This window comes from Monodelphis domestica, chromosome 1 (genome assembly GCF_027887165.1).
Source record: "Monodelphis domestica isolate mMonDom1 chromosome 1, mMonDom1.pri, whole genome shotgun sequence".
Lineage (NCBI taxonomy): Eukaryota > Metazoa > Chordata > Mammalia > Didelphimorphia > Didelphidae > Monodelphis > Monodelphis domestica.
The window spans coordinates 472,924,639-472,942,206 of record NC_077227.1 but is presented as its reverse complement, the minus strand read 5'-3'; the positions used below and the strand labels follow the sequence as shown (position 1 = coordinate 472,942,206).

At 42.8% G+C, this 17,568-nt stretch overlaps 1 protein-coding gene across 1 annotated transcript in view; it reads right to left on the bottom strand.

Annotated features, from left to right (window-relative positions):
- NOTCH1 (notch receptor 1) overlaps positions 1-17,568 on the bottom strand; it is a 78,149-nt gene that overhangs the window by 19,379 nt on the left and 41,202 nt on the right. Inside the window, exons 5-17 of the mRNA XM_003339653.4 lie at positions 16,698-16,820; positions 15,452-15,685; positions 14,546-14,701; positions 14,077-14,262; positions 13,192-13,305; positions 10,758-10,871; positions 7,721-7,954; positions 7,267-7,377; positions 5,477-5,669; positions 4,975-5,120; positions 3,811-3,924; positions 1,145-1,264; positions 304-456 (exon numbers count right to left, since the gene is read on the bottom strand). Of these exons, the coding sequence (XP_003339701.3) occupies positions 304-456; positions 1,145-1,264; positions 3,811-3,924; positions 4,975-5,120; positions 5,477-5,669; positions 7,267-7,377; positions 7,721-7,954; positions 10,758-10,871; positions 13,192-13,305; positions 14,077-14,262; positions 14,546-14,701; positions 15,452-15,685; positions 16,698-16,820 (1,998 nt within the window). The remainder of the gene's footprint in view (positions 1-303; positions 457-1,144; positions 1,265-3,810; positions 3,925-4,974; positions 5,121-5,476; positions 5,670-7,266; positions 7,378-7,720; positions 7,955-10,757; positions 10,872-13,191; positions 13,306-14,076; positions 14,263-14,545; positions 14,702-15,451; positions 15,686-16,697; positions 16,821-17,568) is intronic.

Below are 17,568 nucleotides of genomic sequence, written 5' to 3'. Positions count from 1 at the left end.
GGTTTTTTTTTTATTCAAAGAAGAATTCAAATAAAAAAAATGAAAGGAAACTATTGACCATTATATAAAAACTAAAGGCTTCAATAAAATTTATTTCTAAACTTAGCTGCTGAGAGCTGGTACTAAGAGTCCATATGTTCCTATTGATGAGTCATTACTAATTCCACCACACTACCCTTAAGGGGCCTTAACTACTCACTACCAGGAGAGAAGAAGCTCCCATGGAGAAGATCAGATGGTTACCAGTCCCTCCCTGTACCCTAACATTTCCCCTTTCCACACCTGATACCAGCCCCATCTTACTTGGTTGGCAGTCATCCACGTCGGTCTCACAGTTGCGTCCCATGTAGCCAGCCCGGCAGCTGCAGCGGTAACTTCCATTGGTATTCTGACAGGTAGCACCATTCCGACATGGACTCTTCACACATTCATTGATGTCAATCTCACAGGTCTGACCTGGTTGATAAAGGATCACAGGGATATAGCTGTCAAGCTAGATAGAAGTGACCTTATAGGTCATCTACACCAACCTACTAATTTTACAAAGAAAAAAAAACAAGCCCAGGAAGGGTAGGTTATTTGAGGTTGCAGATTGTTAGCAAGTAGAAATGCTGGAATTTGAAACCTGGGCCTGCCTATCTCTGCCTTCCAGAGTAGCTACTGTTAGCTACTTCAAAACATGGAAAACCATTCCCATTGAGCTGAGGAGAACCATTCCCACAGACCCCCTTCTTCTGGAAATTCTTTAAGAGTTCAGAAGGAATTTAAGGCTTCTATCTTGATTCTGAAAGTTCCAAAGAATGAAGGTAACTTCATGAAGCGCATCCTTCAACAAGCCAAGGGCAAGGCCAAGAACCTCTTATTTCCTGGAATGGCTGAAGACACTTGTTCTAGGTATAGGAGACCCTGGTCAGAGAGGAGTGCTTTAGGGAATCTGGGCAATAAGACCAAAAACCCAGAAAGGCAGCTGACTTCTGGTCTGACTAGTCCTCCTAGACTCCCAATTTCATCTCATGATTCTGCTATTATGAACTATTACTTCAAGCGACTTATTTTGTCCTGTGGGATTCCTGAATACAACCTACTAAATTGATAAAGGAGTCCCAGGAAGCATCATGGAGTACTTTTTCTGAAAGAGCCTTACCTTGCCAGCCTGTGGGGCACATGCATGAGAAGCTCTCATAATCCTCGGATTCTTTACACTCTCCGCCATTTTTGCATGGGTCTTTGGCACATGGAGCCAGCACTTCCTCACAGGTGGCACCTGATTATTAGGAGAGAAAAGACGAAGTAAGAAACTGAGATGAGTTTACTTGACTTCAGCATCCAGAGCCTTGTATAGCTGGCCTTTGCAAGAACTATTAGGTTCCAGACTCAATTTCCCTCCCTGCTCCCAATCAATCAATCAATCAAACTATCAATTTAGAATTATAGTTTAGTTTCTCTCAAAGACTTTTGAAGGTCCCCAAATACCCCTGAAAGAGGATATATGCCTCTAAAACCATTATCAATGAACATTTTAATAGGGAAAAGGAATATTGTGATGAACTGAGATGTCAACTTCATGGCATTATTCTATCTGACTCTGACACTATATCTTTTTGGTCTCGTTGCTCCCCATGGAACTCTAATACCCTTACTCTGAAATCAGGTCAGCCTAATTCAAGGACTTTGCTCCCATGGCAGAATTCTTCTTGGAATTCCCCCCTAGCAAAGCCTAGGAATTAGCCAATTGCACTGGGCAGTCTTCCAGGATAACTAATCATTTAGAAGCATCACCCTGGTTCCTAAAGTAATTCTTATTTGTCACATTGAGAGTAAAACAGAGCCTTAGCATTGGGTCCCTAGGTTCTACTAGAATACCTTTTTTTCTTTTCAATATATACATGGGAAAAACATTTACATATATACATAGACAATTATATATGTTTTTTAATTAAAAAATGAAAACTGATTTATAGTTTTCCTGTTTACAGGGCATGGGGGGGCAGAGGGAGAGAGAATAAAATGACTAGGAAATCTTATCTTCCTTGTCAACTGTTATCTTCCAAGTAGGCCTTTGTGATTTTTCCAGAGCTGATTTTTCCTATCTGTTTCCATGGCAATCTGCACAGACAGGAAATTCGCCAGAGTTTCCTACAATTGTGCACATGTTGCCATTTTGTGCAAGAGGAAGCAGGAAGCTGGCCAACAGGAACTAGATCAGCACTAATTCCTTCTCCTCTCCCTCACACTATTTGCCCCTAGGCTCTGTTTTTCAGGGGGTTCTGATGTAGGTTTTTCCAAAAAGGAGCATCAACAGTAGTGAGAATGCTGTTCATGTACAAGCCCGGAAAGGGACAGAACCCCCCAACAGACAAAAACTCTGCACTGTTTTCTTAAACAACACCCGCCTGGCTCTGGGAGAGCAATTGAGAATGCAGGCCTCTATCTTTGGTCAAAGCAAATATTTCTCTTATGGCCTTATGTAACGGGAAATCAAAGTACAGCCCATCCGGAAGCTTCCTAACCCTTCTGAGTCAGGTTCCCTTAGCAGCATCCACTGAAGCTAAAATAACAGATTTAGGACCAGGGTTCAGGAACTTATGTTTGTTGCCCTCCCCACAACCTGCAGAAATCTATCCACTCTCATGCTCAGAGTTGAAAACTCATAAGAGCCTTATTTAAAAGAATTTGTGAATCAATCCTTTGCATGGTATTTTTTACCACTGGACACATGGCTGATGAGTAAATCCTCATGATTCTAAAGGAGTCCTTTCTCATTTTTTCCACATTTAAACAAACTCTACTCAGTAAAGTTTTTCAGCCATTGTTTTCATCCCCTATAAAAACATATACACATCCTGCCCAGCCTCCTCCAACCCTTGGAATCTCCAATCTCTGTCTTTTCCACCATAATTATGCTTAAACAAAGGATGGTAGCCATTCTCTCAGGCTAAAGAAATCTTGAAGGCTTTTTAAGGGATAGAAGGAAATGATTCAAAGCACATATCAGAAAGGCAATAGCCAGGACAAATTGGTGAGCACTACGTTGGCTGTCTCAGTAAACAAAGATACTTTGTCCCTTTGTCCAAAATGAGGATGGTCAAAGTAATGGCATCTTTTCCTTTGGAAAAGGAATAAGGCCTATTGGGCCTCAGTTTACCTATACCGTGAAAGGAAACTTTTGGAATAGGTCAGGTCTCTAAGGTCCCTTTCAACTTTGACACTATATTCTAAGAGCCCTTCCAACTCTGGAGTCTGACTCTATGCATTAACAAGTTTTAGAACTATTTTTAACCTGTAGGGGGGACACCAAAGAGGACAACTGCCTTCCTTAAGCCTGGTACCCCCATCTCTAAACTGATGACATATTTCTACGGGGGAAATCCCTGACAAGTTGGTCTTCTTGGTTTTTAAGTTCTATATCCCACCTTGCTGTCTTCTCATAAGATACACAACTGCTCAAGGGGAGAGGCAAAAATAAAATAAGTAACTCATATTAAATTAAGTGCCATTACCCCCTTTCTGCAAAGTGTTAAGTTCCCCCAGTATGGTTTAGATTCTAAATTCTCTCATGACACAGACTGTAGGTCACTTTTTTTTTTTTTTTGGGGGGGGGGTTGTATCTCCTAATGGCACTAACTAGGGACAAACTTACTTTCCTTAAAAAAGAATCACTTTAAGGGTGGCCCTAAAAGTGGATTGGGAGTTTTTGAAAGAGAGTATATTTTTAAGATTCTGGATAAAAAGGAGACTAAGCAAGTGCATACACCTGTGTTGGTAAGGGATCACAGTTATCCATATCCTTCCACTCTTGTGTTTTCTTACCAGTATAGGGTAGGAGGCAGTTACACTTGTAGCCAGCCACATCATCAATACAGGTACCCTGGTTCAGACACGGGTTGGATGCACATTCATTAATGTTGGTCTGACAGTTGGGGCCTAGGACAGAAAAAAACAAACCATCAAGTTCCAGTTTCTCAAGATGGCCTTAGTCTTCCTTAAGAAAAAGGCTCTAGTACAGAGGGCCATAGAGGTACTTTTGGGGAATGGTCCCTGAGCTTAAGGGGCCCTTTCCTTCCTATACTACGCACATGTTTTCTGTTTTATGGGACAGTGTAAAGAGTACTAGTAAGTACTAGTACTAGCTTAGAAGCACGAGACCAGGGTTTTAGTCCCAGCTCTGCCATGAACTAACTTAAGTAACATCAAGTAAACCCTTTCCCTTTTTGAGGCCTTAAGGTTTTTTCCTGCATTGATTAGTGAACTAGACTATTTATAAGGTTTCACCTAGCTCTAAAAGTTAATGATTCTAGTCTTTTTTCTCCTCAAGCTTTTTCTCTTTTTGGCACTCCCTCCTTCATTTCCCTCTTCCAAATTTCTTTTCCTTATTCTATGTCTTGGTCAGGCAAGACCCCACCAAAGAGTAAAAGAAGGTCTTGACCAGAGAGTCAACCTCAATTAATGTATTTCACATTTATAGTGCTGTGTCAGATCATTCCTAATGACATTATAATATCGACAACCATCCATCTATACTTCTAGATACTTGTGGCTAGCTATCTCTTACCATTCTTACAGTGGTATATTATTTTCTAGGGATGTGAGTCTGGTTTCCTCAACTAGACAGGAAGCTTCTTGAAGGTAGAGGCTATTTTATTCATAGTTGAAATCCCCATAACATTTCCCAGAGAGCCCTGTATGTGCATCAATAGTTAGTTGTTAAATTAATATTTCCCAACTAATAAAGAGCCCTCTCTACTCAGTTGTTAATGAACATTTTTGCGAATGAAATCCAAGTGGAACATTCCATTTGCTAGGATGGTCCCCTAATTTTGTCTCACCAGTTCTATGCTTCTCAGGGATACAATTATAGTCAAGGATCAATAGGTCATCAGAAAATAGCAAAGGAATTAAGAGAAAGCTAAAGAGACTTTCAGTCTGTCTCCAACCTCCCTGCCATCAAGACCCCTAGCCCCAGATGATACTCACCACTGAAGCCCTCACGGCAAGTGCACACGTAGCCACTGGTCATGTCCTTGCAGGTCCCCCCATTAACACATGGGTTCGATTCACACTCGTTGTTATTGATGTCACAGTTGGTACCACTCCAGCCAGGGTCACAATCACACTTGTACCTAAAGAAAAAGCAAAGTCTCTTTACCACCTAGAATAAACATACTCTCATATCGCATTGACTACCTTGAAATGAAGGGTCATAATTAAACATAAGCAGGTGGTTAGATACAATGCTAGACTCAAAGAGATTTTTCTTGTTTGTTTTTTTTTTTTGATGTAAAGGAAATACAGAAAAGGGATGTTCTTTTAAGGGATCTTTTGGTATTTCAAGTTAAGAAACCCAAATTCAGCCAAGGAGGGTAGGAAATTGGGATCTACAGATACTGTGAAAAGAAGAAGAGGGGTCCCACTAATAAGATATGGTGGAGATAAAAGCTGAGATCATCTGACTCCCTGAAGCAGGAATTTTACATACCCATTAAGACCATCCCGGCATTTCCCATGAATACATGGGTTACTGCTGCATTCATTGACTTCAGATAGGCATGTGGGATCATGGTAGCCATCCGGGCAGTGGCAGGTGAAGCTATTGATGCCATCTTCACACGTGCCACCATTGTGACATGGGTTTCCAGCACATTCATCAATGTTGATGTTGCACATACTCCCTAGAGTTGAGGGGAAAGAAGAGAGGGTAGAATCAGTGGAATAGTGATCTCTAAGCCCTCTCCAATCGACTTTTCCCTGCTCACTATCTTCAGCCTGGTAAGGGATGATGAGTATCTTCGTCAAGTAGAAAGGGAAGTAATTCTGGTGTCAGAGAGCCTTGGTTTCAGTCATGGCTCTCCTACTTATTAGCTATTCGACTTTGGAAAGGTTCTTCCTTCATCTATAAAATAAAATGATTGGACCTTGAAGGTCCCTTGCAGCTCTAAATCCTATGACCTCACTCATAGGAGCTATAGGGATTTTTCAGCTTGCCCTAGACCTCTTCCTATAAAATGTAGCACAGCAATAGAACACTGGCCTGGAGTATTAGGATCCTGGTATTAGTTCCAATTCTGCCACTAACTCAATGTGAGACTCTGAATATTTTCCTTTCCCTGTCTATGGCTCAGTTTCCCCATCTACCAAATAAGGATAATTACAGGTATCCTGCCCATCTCATGAGCGTAATGTGAACTATTATATAAAACAAGTATGCAAGAACTTTAGAAAAGAGTTGTTTTTATAACAAGGTGGTCCTAATAAAACCTATCAGTTCTTTGCTGGTGTCTTTGAGTCAGGCCTGGAAGGCATTAGTAAGTAGTATTAGTCTGATCCAAGTTCTGCCCTTGGAAATTAAATCAACCTGTCAAACAAGGGAAGGAACCTGATAGCCCTGAGACCCAAAACATTGGGATCATAGGATCGCAGGATTTAGAACCCAAATGGAGATCAGTGATCATCTAGTCCAGCCCCTCATTTTATAGGAAGAAACAGACACATAGAAATTAAATGAGGTTCACTAACCACCCCTTCTCTTTTTCTGTGAATATAACTCAGGGCTTCCTTGTGCTGCCCCCCTCTCCCAGGCCCCTCCAGCCAAGCTGTAAGAAGGGAGGAAGGCTGTTGGGTAATCATAATGATGCTGACCAGGAAGTAAGCTGGTAATCCTAAAACCAAGAGAGAATGCCTGGCAATAGTCTAAATCAGGCTTCTCTACCTCCAACCAATTTTATCAAGGCAACCTTATTTATCTCCGTCAAACACAGATATCAATCCAGAAGCTCCCTTTTTAATTAAGAGCCTTCAAGAACTGCTTATTTTCTACAAGCCACAGCTTCACCTTCCATATTTGGCTTCAACCTACTCTCCTTCCAATTTTATTTCCTTTTACTCTTCTATCAAACTAGATGACTGGCTTGCAAATATGATATGCATTTTTCAAATATCAAGGTTTTGGTTTTTGTTCTTCTCCCAATTTCCACCTAGCCAGATCCCACTTGCTCTTCAAACCTAGATCATGTCCCCCACGAAGCTTTCTGGAATCACCTCACCTTCAGTGATCTTGACCTCCTGCCAAGTCCCTGACTGATTGTACAACTCATTTGCAATCTATCAAAGTTTCAAACATAGGTTAACCTTGCTTGTTTCTGTGTGCCCATTAGATTGTCAGCCTTAAGGGCAGGAATGACTTAAAACAAGGAGCTGGAAAATGGGACCAGGGTTTGGGGGTGTTCAGAGAACCAACCACAAGAGGGGAATGAACCCCATGCTCCTTACCTGTGTAGCCTGGCTCGCAGGCACACTCGTAACCATTGATCTTGTCTATACATTTGCCAGAGTCACAGGGGTTGCTGGCACAGTCATCAAGGTTAATTTCACAGTTAGGCCCTGGATAGGGAAGAGAATCATCGGTCACTGTCAGGCTTAATTCCTACTTTGCTCCATTTCCCACTCTCTGCCTCCCAAGGGATTTTCACTCTCTATAAAAAGTCTTAGTGAATTTTAGGTTTTAAAATATCAGTATAAGTAGAGATACATATACGCACGACCTGTCTAGCTTCCCTCAGCCCTTGGCCTCCAACTTTTTATCTTAACCCCCCCCCCCCCCCACACACACGGATACAACAAATACATTCGCCGTCTCTGTCCTTCCTCACATCCTGTGTGCTCAGCCTTATCCCTCCCTCTGCTTCTCCTGCCTTGCCACGCACTCCCAGAAGGTACTTCTCACCTGTGGTCCCCTTGAGACAGAGACAGTAGTAGGCATTGTGGCGGTCTTGACAGGTGCCCCCATTTCGGCAAGGCTGGCTCTGGCATTCATTGATGTTGGTTTCACATCGATGCCCAGTATAGCCTGGCTGGCAGCGGCAAGTGAAGGCAGCAATGCCGTCCTTACAGGTTCCATAGTGGCAGGGGTCGGGGTCACATTCATTAATGTCCACCTCACAGTGGGAGCCGGTGAAACCTGATTGGGAGAGGAGCACCACCGAAGGAGCAGTCAGAACGGAGCTGTTCTGGACGGCTTAAGCACTTCATCTCCCGCTTCTTTCAGCAGAGGCCAACCAAGGCGTGTGGCTGGAGTCCCTGTTCTGTAGGAGTGCTTTCTCCCACCGTACCCAAAACACTCTTCTAGACAGTTTTCTCTAGAAGCCGTAGACCGCTGTCCCTTCCACATCACTTCCCACCCTGGAGAGATAGGGGCTTAAGGGAACAAAACAAGACCAAGTGGCCTTCTTAGATGGGAGAGACCAAGGTCTGGAGAGGGGCCATGGTGGAAGTCTCTAGAATTGCAAAGACACAAGCACAGAGCATGTGCCAGGCAACATGCTAAGCATTTTACAGCTATTATCTCATTTGATCTTCACAACAATCCTAGGAGGTGGGGGCTGTTATGATCCCCATTTTATAGTGGAAGAAACTGAGGTTTATCGATTTCCTACTCATGCAGCTAATGTCTGAGGCAAATTTAAACTCAGGCCTTTCTGACTTCAGGCCCCACCACCCAATTGCCTTTAAGGGACCGTATTTAGTCCAATTCTCTCATTATACAGATAATAGAAAGAATACTGGCATTGGAAAGCCCAACTTCAAGTCTATATGACCTATACAACTAATTGTGATTTGGGGCAAGTCATCATGTCTCCAGGTCTCTGTCTCCTCCTCTGTAAAAACGAGGGGAATTTGATTAGATTATTTCCAAGGTCCTTTTCAGCTCCAAAAGTCTATGATTCTTGAAGACTGAGACCCGGAGAGCAGAAAAATGACTTACTCAAGGTCATACAACATAAGAAGCATAGGCAAGATTTAAAGCCAGGGCTCTCTCCAGCCTACTACAACCCTTTCTTTGTGTTCCCCCTGCCCTTGGACTGGTCTCTTGGCTCGGACTGTCTCTAGGAGCACCCCCACCCCCACCCAACACTTCCCGCCTCTCATCAGGGCTCCGCACTGTGTACAGGCTCATTAGGGACGGCCCCACTCTGACTTCTGGCGGGAAGGCCCCACAAAAGCTGCACAAAGGCTGCTCTGTTGAACGCCGGGCTGCCGGCATCGGCTCGCCCAGTTGTTCCTCAGGTCTCTGGGCCCTGTGCCGAAGAGAAACCCGTGCTATGCTACCAGCAACAGCTTGCCTAAGTCACCCCCTGAACAGCTGCTCCCAAACGGTAATCTCAAAGCATTTTTAACAACCAATAATGCCAGTGTTTCTAAGAGCACTACTGGACTGTGAATGAAACAGCAGCTTCACCTGAGATGGGGAAGCATCGCTCAGGGGGCCTGCATTGACCAGTGAGTTTCCTCATCTGTCAAATGAAGGACAAGAGATGTCAATGTTCCTACATTACAGGGATGTCAGGGAATCAAATGATTACAAAAATGACTTAAGGACAAAAAATCCCAACACAAAAGCATCTGATCCAGAAAAACCTTTCTCTGGATAGGGAAGAGAATCAACAAGGATGCCACTGAAAAATGGCCCACATACATAGTAGTAATATTTCTAGTGGCACTTTTGATGGTGCAAGGAACTAGCAGGAACCGATGTTTATTACCTGGGGAATGCCTGAATAAATTTAATACACAAATATAATGGAATATTAATACACCATAAGAAATAAAGATTTATCTTGGACTTATATCTGACTTAGAAAAACCTATCTGAACCGCTGCAGAGTGAAATAATAGGAACCAAGGGAAAAATTTACTCAGATACTGCAATAATGCACTGAAAAGGAGGCTACCAATGATAGATTAGACTCTCAATCAAAAGTGTCTGATCGGAGAAGCATGCTGACTGCCCCTGAGCAGAAAAGTGGTGAACCTTAAATATGGAATGAGACATGTACTTTCAGACAGTCAATATAATGAATCATTTTGATTGACCACTTATTTCTTATAAAGGAGGAGTCTAAAGGGGATGGAGAAAGGCTTTGGTAAATACATTTTTAAATTTTTTTTTAAATGTTAAAAAAAAAGTGCCAATAAATAAACAAAACATTTTAGTTATGAAAGGGAGAGTGGAATAGTTAAAAGTGCCACAAATATAAAAAGATTTATTAGTATCATTGTGATTAGCATAAAACCTTAGCTCCAGAACTCTCAAGAGGATTAGCTGTTTTTTAGATAGCAAAGGGTTTACCCATTCCAATACCAGAGAAAGAAGAATGGAAATCTTTATTTGAAATGATCCCTGCCTCCTCAAATGGAATATACCAACCTTCAGGGTTGATACAAATATTGTGCCAGAGTTTGAATCTAAGACCTTTCCTTAGCCACATTGTATCTTCTAAATGATCATTTTTCCTGTTTGTAATAGTTTTTTTACTCTCCGCCCCCCCACCCCCCCCCCCCCGTGTTGCCCCAAAGATCTGCTATTCACTCAGAAACTTGTCAAAACTGTATGTAATTGTAGCTCACATTTACATAGCCTTTTGAGACCAACCAAGCACTTTCTGTAATGGTCTTAGTGCAAGAGTATTCTCCCCTTTCTGAATGAGAAAATGGGAACTCTAGAGTTACTAAGTGATTGGAGAGAAGGAATATCTCTCCTATGATTCAACTTCATAGGTCTTATTACTCAGGCTTGGTACTTTTTTTACTGTTTGGAAAGTGCAGTACAGCACAGAAATTATTATTGCTATTTGAGACTACAGTAGATATCAAGAATTGGGTTCTTCTCTGTCTTTTGAGCTCTGGCAGCTGTTCCCAAAGCCCTTTGCCTACTGCCTCCCTGGCCCATGTCACCTTCCCTCTATCCCCAAACGCACACACACCTTCAGTACACTCGCAGGTGTAGGTATTGGGGCCGTCCACACACTTCGCTCCATTCTTACAAGGTGTGCTGGCACACTCGTCAATGTCATACTGACAGAGGTGCCCATTGAAGCCTGAAATCGAGAGCAGAGAAAAGTTAGCAGCAAATACTTGTGTTCTCCTCTCCTAGATATCTACAAATCCTAGGGAAGTGGGCATCCTTCGGAGAAACTCAGCAAGGATTCTCTTCTCTGGTGCTATTCCAAGCGCTTCCTTCCCATCTTTAGCTCCTCAAGTAGTAGCCCAGACCCATAAAGTTAGGTCGGTCATCCATCCCCACCCCCAAACTGGTCCAGTCATATAAAATCAGCCCATTCCCCAAAACCTGCTCACACATACCACTATGGAGTGCTCAATAAGTATTTTCCCAAATACCTGCTTTCTTCCCTCTCCAAATCTTAGACTTGGATAAAACTCTCCTAATAAATCTCAGAAAAAAAGCCAAACCCTCCAGGATATTCTTCAAACTCTGTCTCTCCTCCTGCCCTAGCCCAAAGCTCTCATCCCAAAGCCCCTTAATTTCTTTCAGCTCCCTCCCTTCTGATCACTGTCCCTTCTCTGCATAAGCAGCACCCCCCCCCCCCCCCCCACCGCCTGCCTATAGAAGCTGGTATTTTTTTTCAAACCCACTCTGGGTTGCCATAGCTACAGCCACATAGGGCTGTGAATGGGGGGATCTGACCCAATGTCTGGAATATCTTATTTACATCTCTAGAGGAGTGAAGGATTTGAACTTTGAAATCCTTTCATAGCTTGGCCATTCCCCCCTCCCCATTCTGCTTTCTCCCCTGGGATACTGACACCTTAGTCAAGCCCCTAACCGGCTCTTTGGCTTTCCCCCCTCTTCCAGCCTTCCCACGCTGGGGGCTGGGGACTTTTCAACCACAAACTTTAAAATTTTCATTTTAACTGTTTTCAGAAGGCCTAGCCCACCCTCTTCTTCTACTTCAGAGCAAAAGGGTAAAAAAGACAGAAACAGAGAGAGGAGAGAAAAGAGGGAGGGGGGAGAGAGAGACACAGACAGACAGACAGACCATGTGCATGCACTAACGGGCAGTACTGAAGCTAACTATTCAATTAGGAAGGTGACTGGATGTCTTTGCTCTACCCAGGAAAAGCCCAATTGCTTTCCTTGGGCAGCTTTCTTACATTAACTAGCTCTTTCAAAAATGAGAAGAGCAATAAAAGGGCACCCCCCCTCCAATCCAATTCCTTTTATTCCTACTTTCTTTTCTTCCCTTGGTACTCGGAGACTCTGCTCACTCACTCTCAGTTATTGTGCATAATTTTTGGAGAGAAATCATCACCTCCTCAGTGACAATAGGTTCTTCCCAAATGAAGACCAGACAGGTATTGCTTTAAAATCACAGAAAGCCAGGACTACAAGGGACATCTCAGGTTAATACCATCATTTTACATATGGGAAAACTGAAGCTAAAGCAAGGAAGCAGTTTGCCCAAGGTTACAAATAGTTAATGATAAAGAGTTTGAACTGGAATTCCAATCCTCCTAGACTCTCTTTCTACATATATTTCTCATTGCACCATACCAGAGACCCCTACCACATCTCCCCTTCTACCCTTATCCCAGGGCTTTCTCACTTCTTTAGGCCAGCCATACTTTGAGTTATGATTCCAAGAGAAATTTCAATTTGGGGATTGGAGTGAGAGGGATGCGATTCATAGGGTTCATTGACTTTTAAAGTTAGAAGGGACCTTAGAAATCCAGTCCAACCTCCTCAATTTACAGGTGAGGATCACATGGGTCAATGGGGATAGGATTGGGGATGTAACACTCTAGTTCAAATATCAATAATATGGAAATAGGTCTTGATCAATGGCACATGTAAAACCCAGTGGAATTGCATGTCAGCTACAGGAGGGAATTGGAGGGAGGGGAGGGAAATATCAGGAATCTTGTAACCATGGAAAAATATTCTAAATTAACTAATTAAATAAAATTAAAAAAAAATTAAAATTTACAGATGAGGAAACTGAGGCTCAAAGGTTAAATGCCCAAGATGACAAACTTGACAACTAGGATGAAACCTGGTTCTATTAATCAAACCCATTGCTCCTGCCACTACACTACACTCTCCTTATGAGCACACTACCCCTGAGAATCTGGATGAGTCAGGGAAGAGCAGAGCCTATGATCCAGTGACATTTTTAGCCAAAATGGCAGCATCCCCCATTCAGATAAAGGATTTTGGTTATAGGAGAGAGAGTGGGCTGCCTTGGACTCTAGGGGGCTGGCCCTGCTGCCAGCATGGAAATCCACCTTTCCTTACTTGCCTCTGGCAAGGGGATTAATTTCAACTTTGTTTCCACTACAAAGGCTTACGCTGAGAGGCAAGGCTATCGACCGCACAGCCAGCCCATCCTTAGTCCTTACCCGTGGGGCACTCGCAGTGGAACTCGCTGATCTTGTCGATGCAGTTGCCGTTGTGCAGGCAAGGGCTGCTGGCACACTCGTCTGTGTTGATCTCACAATAAACACCCTCATAGCCTAGGAGGTGGGGGGAAGAGAGGAGGGAATGGGGTTAGTATTGGAAGTATGATGGCAGGAGAGAGAAGGGCTCCCAGGATTCAAGCAATTGTTAGGAACTTCCCTTTCTCTCCACCTATGGGCCCCAGGAGAATCCTGCTTGAGGATAGATTCATGCTTTAACAGGAAGCTCTTGGGACACAGCAAAGGGCAATCATAATTACTAATCACAGAATGTCAAGGCTGGAAGAAATTAGAGAAGCCATCTAGTCTAACCCCTTCATTCTCTAGAAGGGGAAACTAGACCAGAGAGAAGAAATTACTTGCCCAAGGTCACACAAAAGAGTAAGTACCAGAGCCAGACCTAGAACCTTACACACAGGCCAGGGTTCTATTATCACACTGGAAACCCAAATCTAAGCGAAGAGTAAAAGGTGGCTCTGTTCCCAACACTTCTTGTATGTCATCTTATACCAGTTCCTGTGTATCTTCTACTTTCCATCTCTTTTCCTGGGCTTCTGACACCTTGCTCTAGCCTATTAGGGCTCTCTCTGCTTTTGCCCATTTTTCCTATATTCCTACTCTTATTTAGGCTCTGACCTTTGATAACTGCCAAGTCCATCCAACCTTGGTTTAGTTTCCTTGATCTTGTATCCACAACTCAGCCCCACATTCAGCAAGGACCTGTGCATGGCTGCTAAGAGTGGGGAGCCTAAACTCCCCAAGCAAGATCTGGGACAAAGCACTGGATGCCCACCCCAGTGGGGGTAAGAGAAAACTCCCATTTCAAACCTGGCATGCAGATACACTGGAACTCTCCAATCTGGTCCAAGCAGGTGGCATCATTCTGACAAGGATTAGATATACACTCATTGACATCAATTTCACATCGGGGCCCAGTATAGCCTTGCAGGCACTGACACTCAAAGGAGCCAAGAGTGTTGATGCATTTACCAGCATGCTCACAAGGATTAGCACCTAGTAAAGGGGGGAAAAGGAGGAACAAACATAAAAGTAGATTTAAAGAAATTTCCATAACTGGGAGTTGAGCCCTAAATGGCAATTTCTTAGCCCAAAAGATTAAAGTAAAAATAACAAGAGATTAGACTGTGCCTCTTCTGCCCAGATCCTGACTAGGAGGATCCCCAGTAGCAGTCTTTCTCCTGGCTTATTTCCCCCAGTAGTATGACCAGTACAAGTATTCTGTTTGTATCCCACTGGCAGCCAGAAGCTCCCACCATGGACCTGCTGAGCCACATACCCAATGAGCACTCATCCACGTCTTGGTTGCAGGCTGGTCCCATATAGCCAGAAGGGCATGTACAAATAGCTTTGCCATTGACAGGGTTGGTATCACAATTGGAGCCTTCATTGCAAGGGTTGCTGATGCAAGCGTCATTAAGATGGCAAAGTAGACCTTAAGTGAAATGGGTTGGTGAAAAAACTGTTAATGAAATGTGAATTTACCCCTAGCATGACACATTACATTCTCAAATGACTGGAAGATCAAATGCTCTAGTTGTTCCAGTATCTCTGATAATGATGCTATGTTTCAACAGATGAGTTGCCATTAAAAAAAAAAAGACATCAGGATATACTTTCATATACATAAAAAACTCTGAACCAAAAGACCCACTGAGATAGTCCAACTTATACCTTCTCTCTCTACCATATCCCTGAAAACTGATCCATCATCCAACTGATGACAGAACACAAACTAGGTTGTCATTAAAACTAGACTTAATTTCTCAGTCTTCTTGACTGAAGACCCATGCTCACTGTAGGTACAACAGGTAGAGCTGGAGACAGCATAGAAGACTGGACAGAATGTGTTTTCCCCCATCGGACTCTAATAAGCTCCTTGAGGGTGGCAATTGCCTTTCTTTTTCACATTTGTATTTCCAGAGCTTAGTATAGACCCTGGAATACAATGGGTTGTGCTTAATAAATATTTAGTGACTAACATACATAAAGTGTCTATATTGTATTAAAATAAGTTTCTGAAAGAAGCTTGAATTCTTGTCATGCTTAGAACCTAGATAAAATTCCAGTTATCTGGATTTCCAGAATATTTGGGGTTGGGGATAATACTAACATCTCGTCCTCCTATGATACATTTATTTTCAAAGCACTTTTCAGTACGCAGATAGTCCTCCCCTGAGATTACCTGTGCGGCCATGGGGGCATTCACAGTAGAAAGAGGCAACACGGTCATGGCAGGTGGCACCATGGAAGCAGGCAGCATTGGCACAGTCATCTATATTTTCACTGCAGTCTTCACCAGTCCAGCCATTGACACACACACAGTTGTAGTCACCATGGGTATTATGGCAAGTACCACCATTCTGGCAGGCGTTGGGCATGAGCTGACACTCATCCACATCCTCTGTACAATACTGACCTGGGAGGGAAGGATTGCAAGGAGGACATCAAACCCAATCCTTGGGGAGAAGGGAGAACTAGAAAGGCTTGTTCCAAAGCTAAGAGATTTCACAGGAGATAGCAGGGACAACATACATTAATCATGTTACAAAGATGTCTAACTAAAATAAATACAAAGTGCTGGTACTTAAGGAGGCAGATCATTACACAGGATTCAACAATCAAGTTATTCCTTTCGAAATGGGGTCGAGGAGAGGAAAAGAAGGAAAAGCAGAAATTAGACCTATGTATATGCTATCCTTTTTATTACCCATAACCCTTCTCTTCTGTCTTAGAATCAATACTGAGTATTGGTTCCGAACATAGAGATAAGAGCTAGGCAAATGGAATTAAGTGACTCAGCCAGGGTCACACAGCTAGGAAGCATCTGAGGTCAAATTTGAACCCAGGTCCTCTAGACTTCAGGCCTGCCTTTCTATCTTCTCAAGATACCTAGATGGCCCCCACATATTATCTTCTTAACCAGAATATACCAAATATTATTTAAATTTTGTTTTAACAACTCAGGTTCATCAGTATGACTCTACACGGAGACACACAGAGTTCTTTCATTTTTAACATGGTCAACAACATCCCTTTCCTAATATTTCTCTGGGTTCAAACATTGGCAAAAGGATGTCTCTGAACACCTGGCTAGGAAATGGTGTTCAATACTACCATAAACCCAGAGTCCCATATTAGTGGGCTTGATGTATCTGGTAGAGCTAAGGCTAAAAGGGTTGGGTAGATAAGGGCTCACAAGGAAAGGACAAAGGACAAAATGGGATTTAGTTAGTCATAAAATTCCTAGTTCCAGAGCTCTGGTTCTGGCTAAATGGTATTAATTTAAACCTTGCATCTGCAATGACCTATGGATCTGGAGAAGTCCCAATGAAACTGAACTGCATGTGGAAGAATGAACCATCCCCAGTTCCTGGGCTGGGACATGCTATCTTTCCCCTTCAGTCAGGTTTCTGACAATTGCCCCCTACCTGTCCATTCAGGGGGACAGCGACAGTTGTAGGTGTTCACTCCATCCACACAGGTCCCTCCGTTCTTACAATTATTGCCAGGACAATCATCAATGTTGTCTTCACAGTTCTGGCCAGTAAAACCTAAGAGGAAGGAAACAAAAGGAGATAAATTAGGCTCCATTACTTCCTTTAGGGAAGAATCAAGGTAAAAAGGGTAGCTTTTCCATTTAGACCATACCAACAATATCCACCCAATTAGTCCCATTTAGAATCTTTGTCATCCTCTCTAGAATTTACAGGAATATTTTCTGGAAATCTCTTATTATGGAAACTTAGCTTACCAACAACTTAGGGGACAACAGTCTATTTCACTCTGCACTTGGCATATGCTATCTAGGTGCACAATTGCTTGATTAATGGAGTAGAAGAAGGAATTCGATGAAGTGGAGACACTTAGGTTCTAACCAAGATCTGTCCCTACCTCAGTGCATCCTTAAGTAAATTATTTCCTTTCTATGGACTTAAGGTCCCACACATGTAAAATGACAAATTTCAACAAGAGACTGGAAGCTCAAAATAATTGATTTTTCTAAGGTAGGAAGAATATAAACTATAGAAATTCGATTTATATTCGACTTTTTAGAAACATGGCTATTTCACAAAGCAATATACCCCAATGCCAACAGTTCAATTCCTAACATCTTTTGGGGAATGTTAGGGAGGTAGAGGGGTGAACACTTGAGTCCTCTTTGGACAATCTAAGGCTTAATTCCTTAATTACTAGGGTCCCTACTCCCTTCAACACCTGGGAGGCTAATATCAGGCATTCTGGATGCCAAGTTACCTATTAATCTGCTCCACTCCCTCTGGCTCAATGATCAACCCAGGA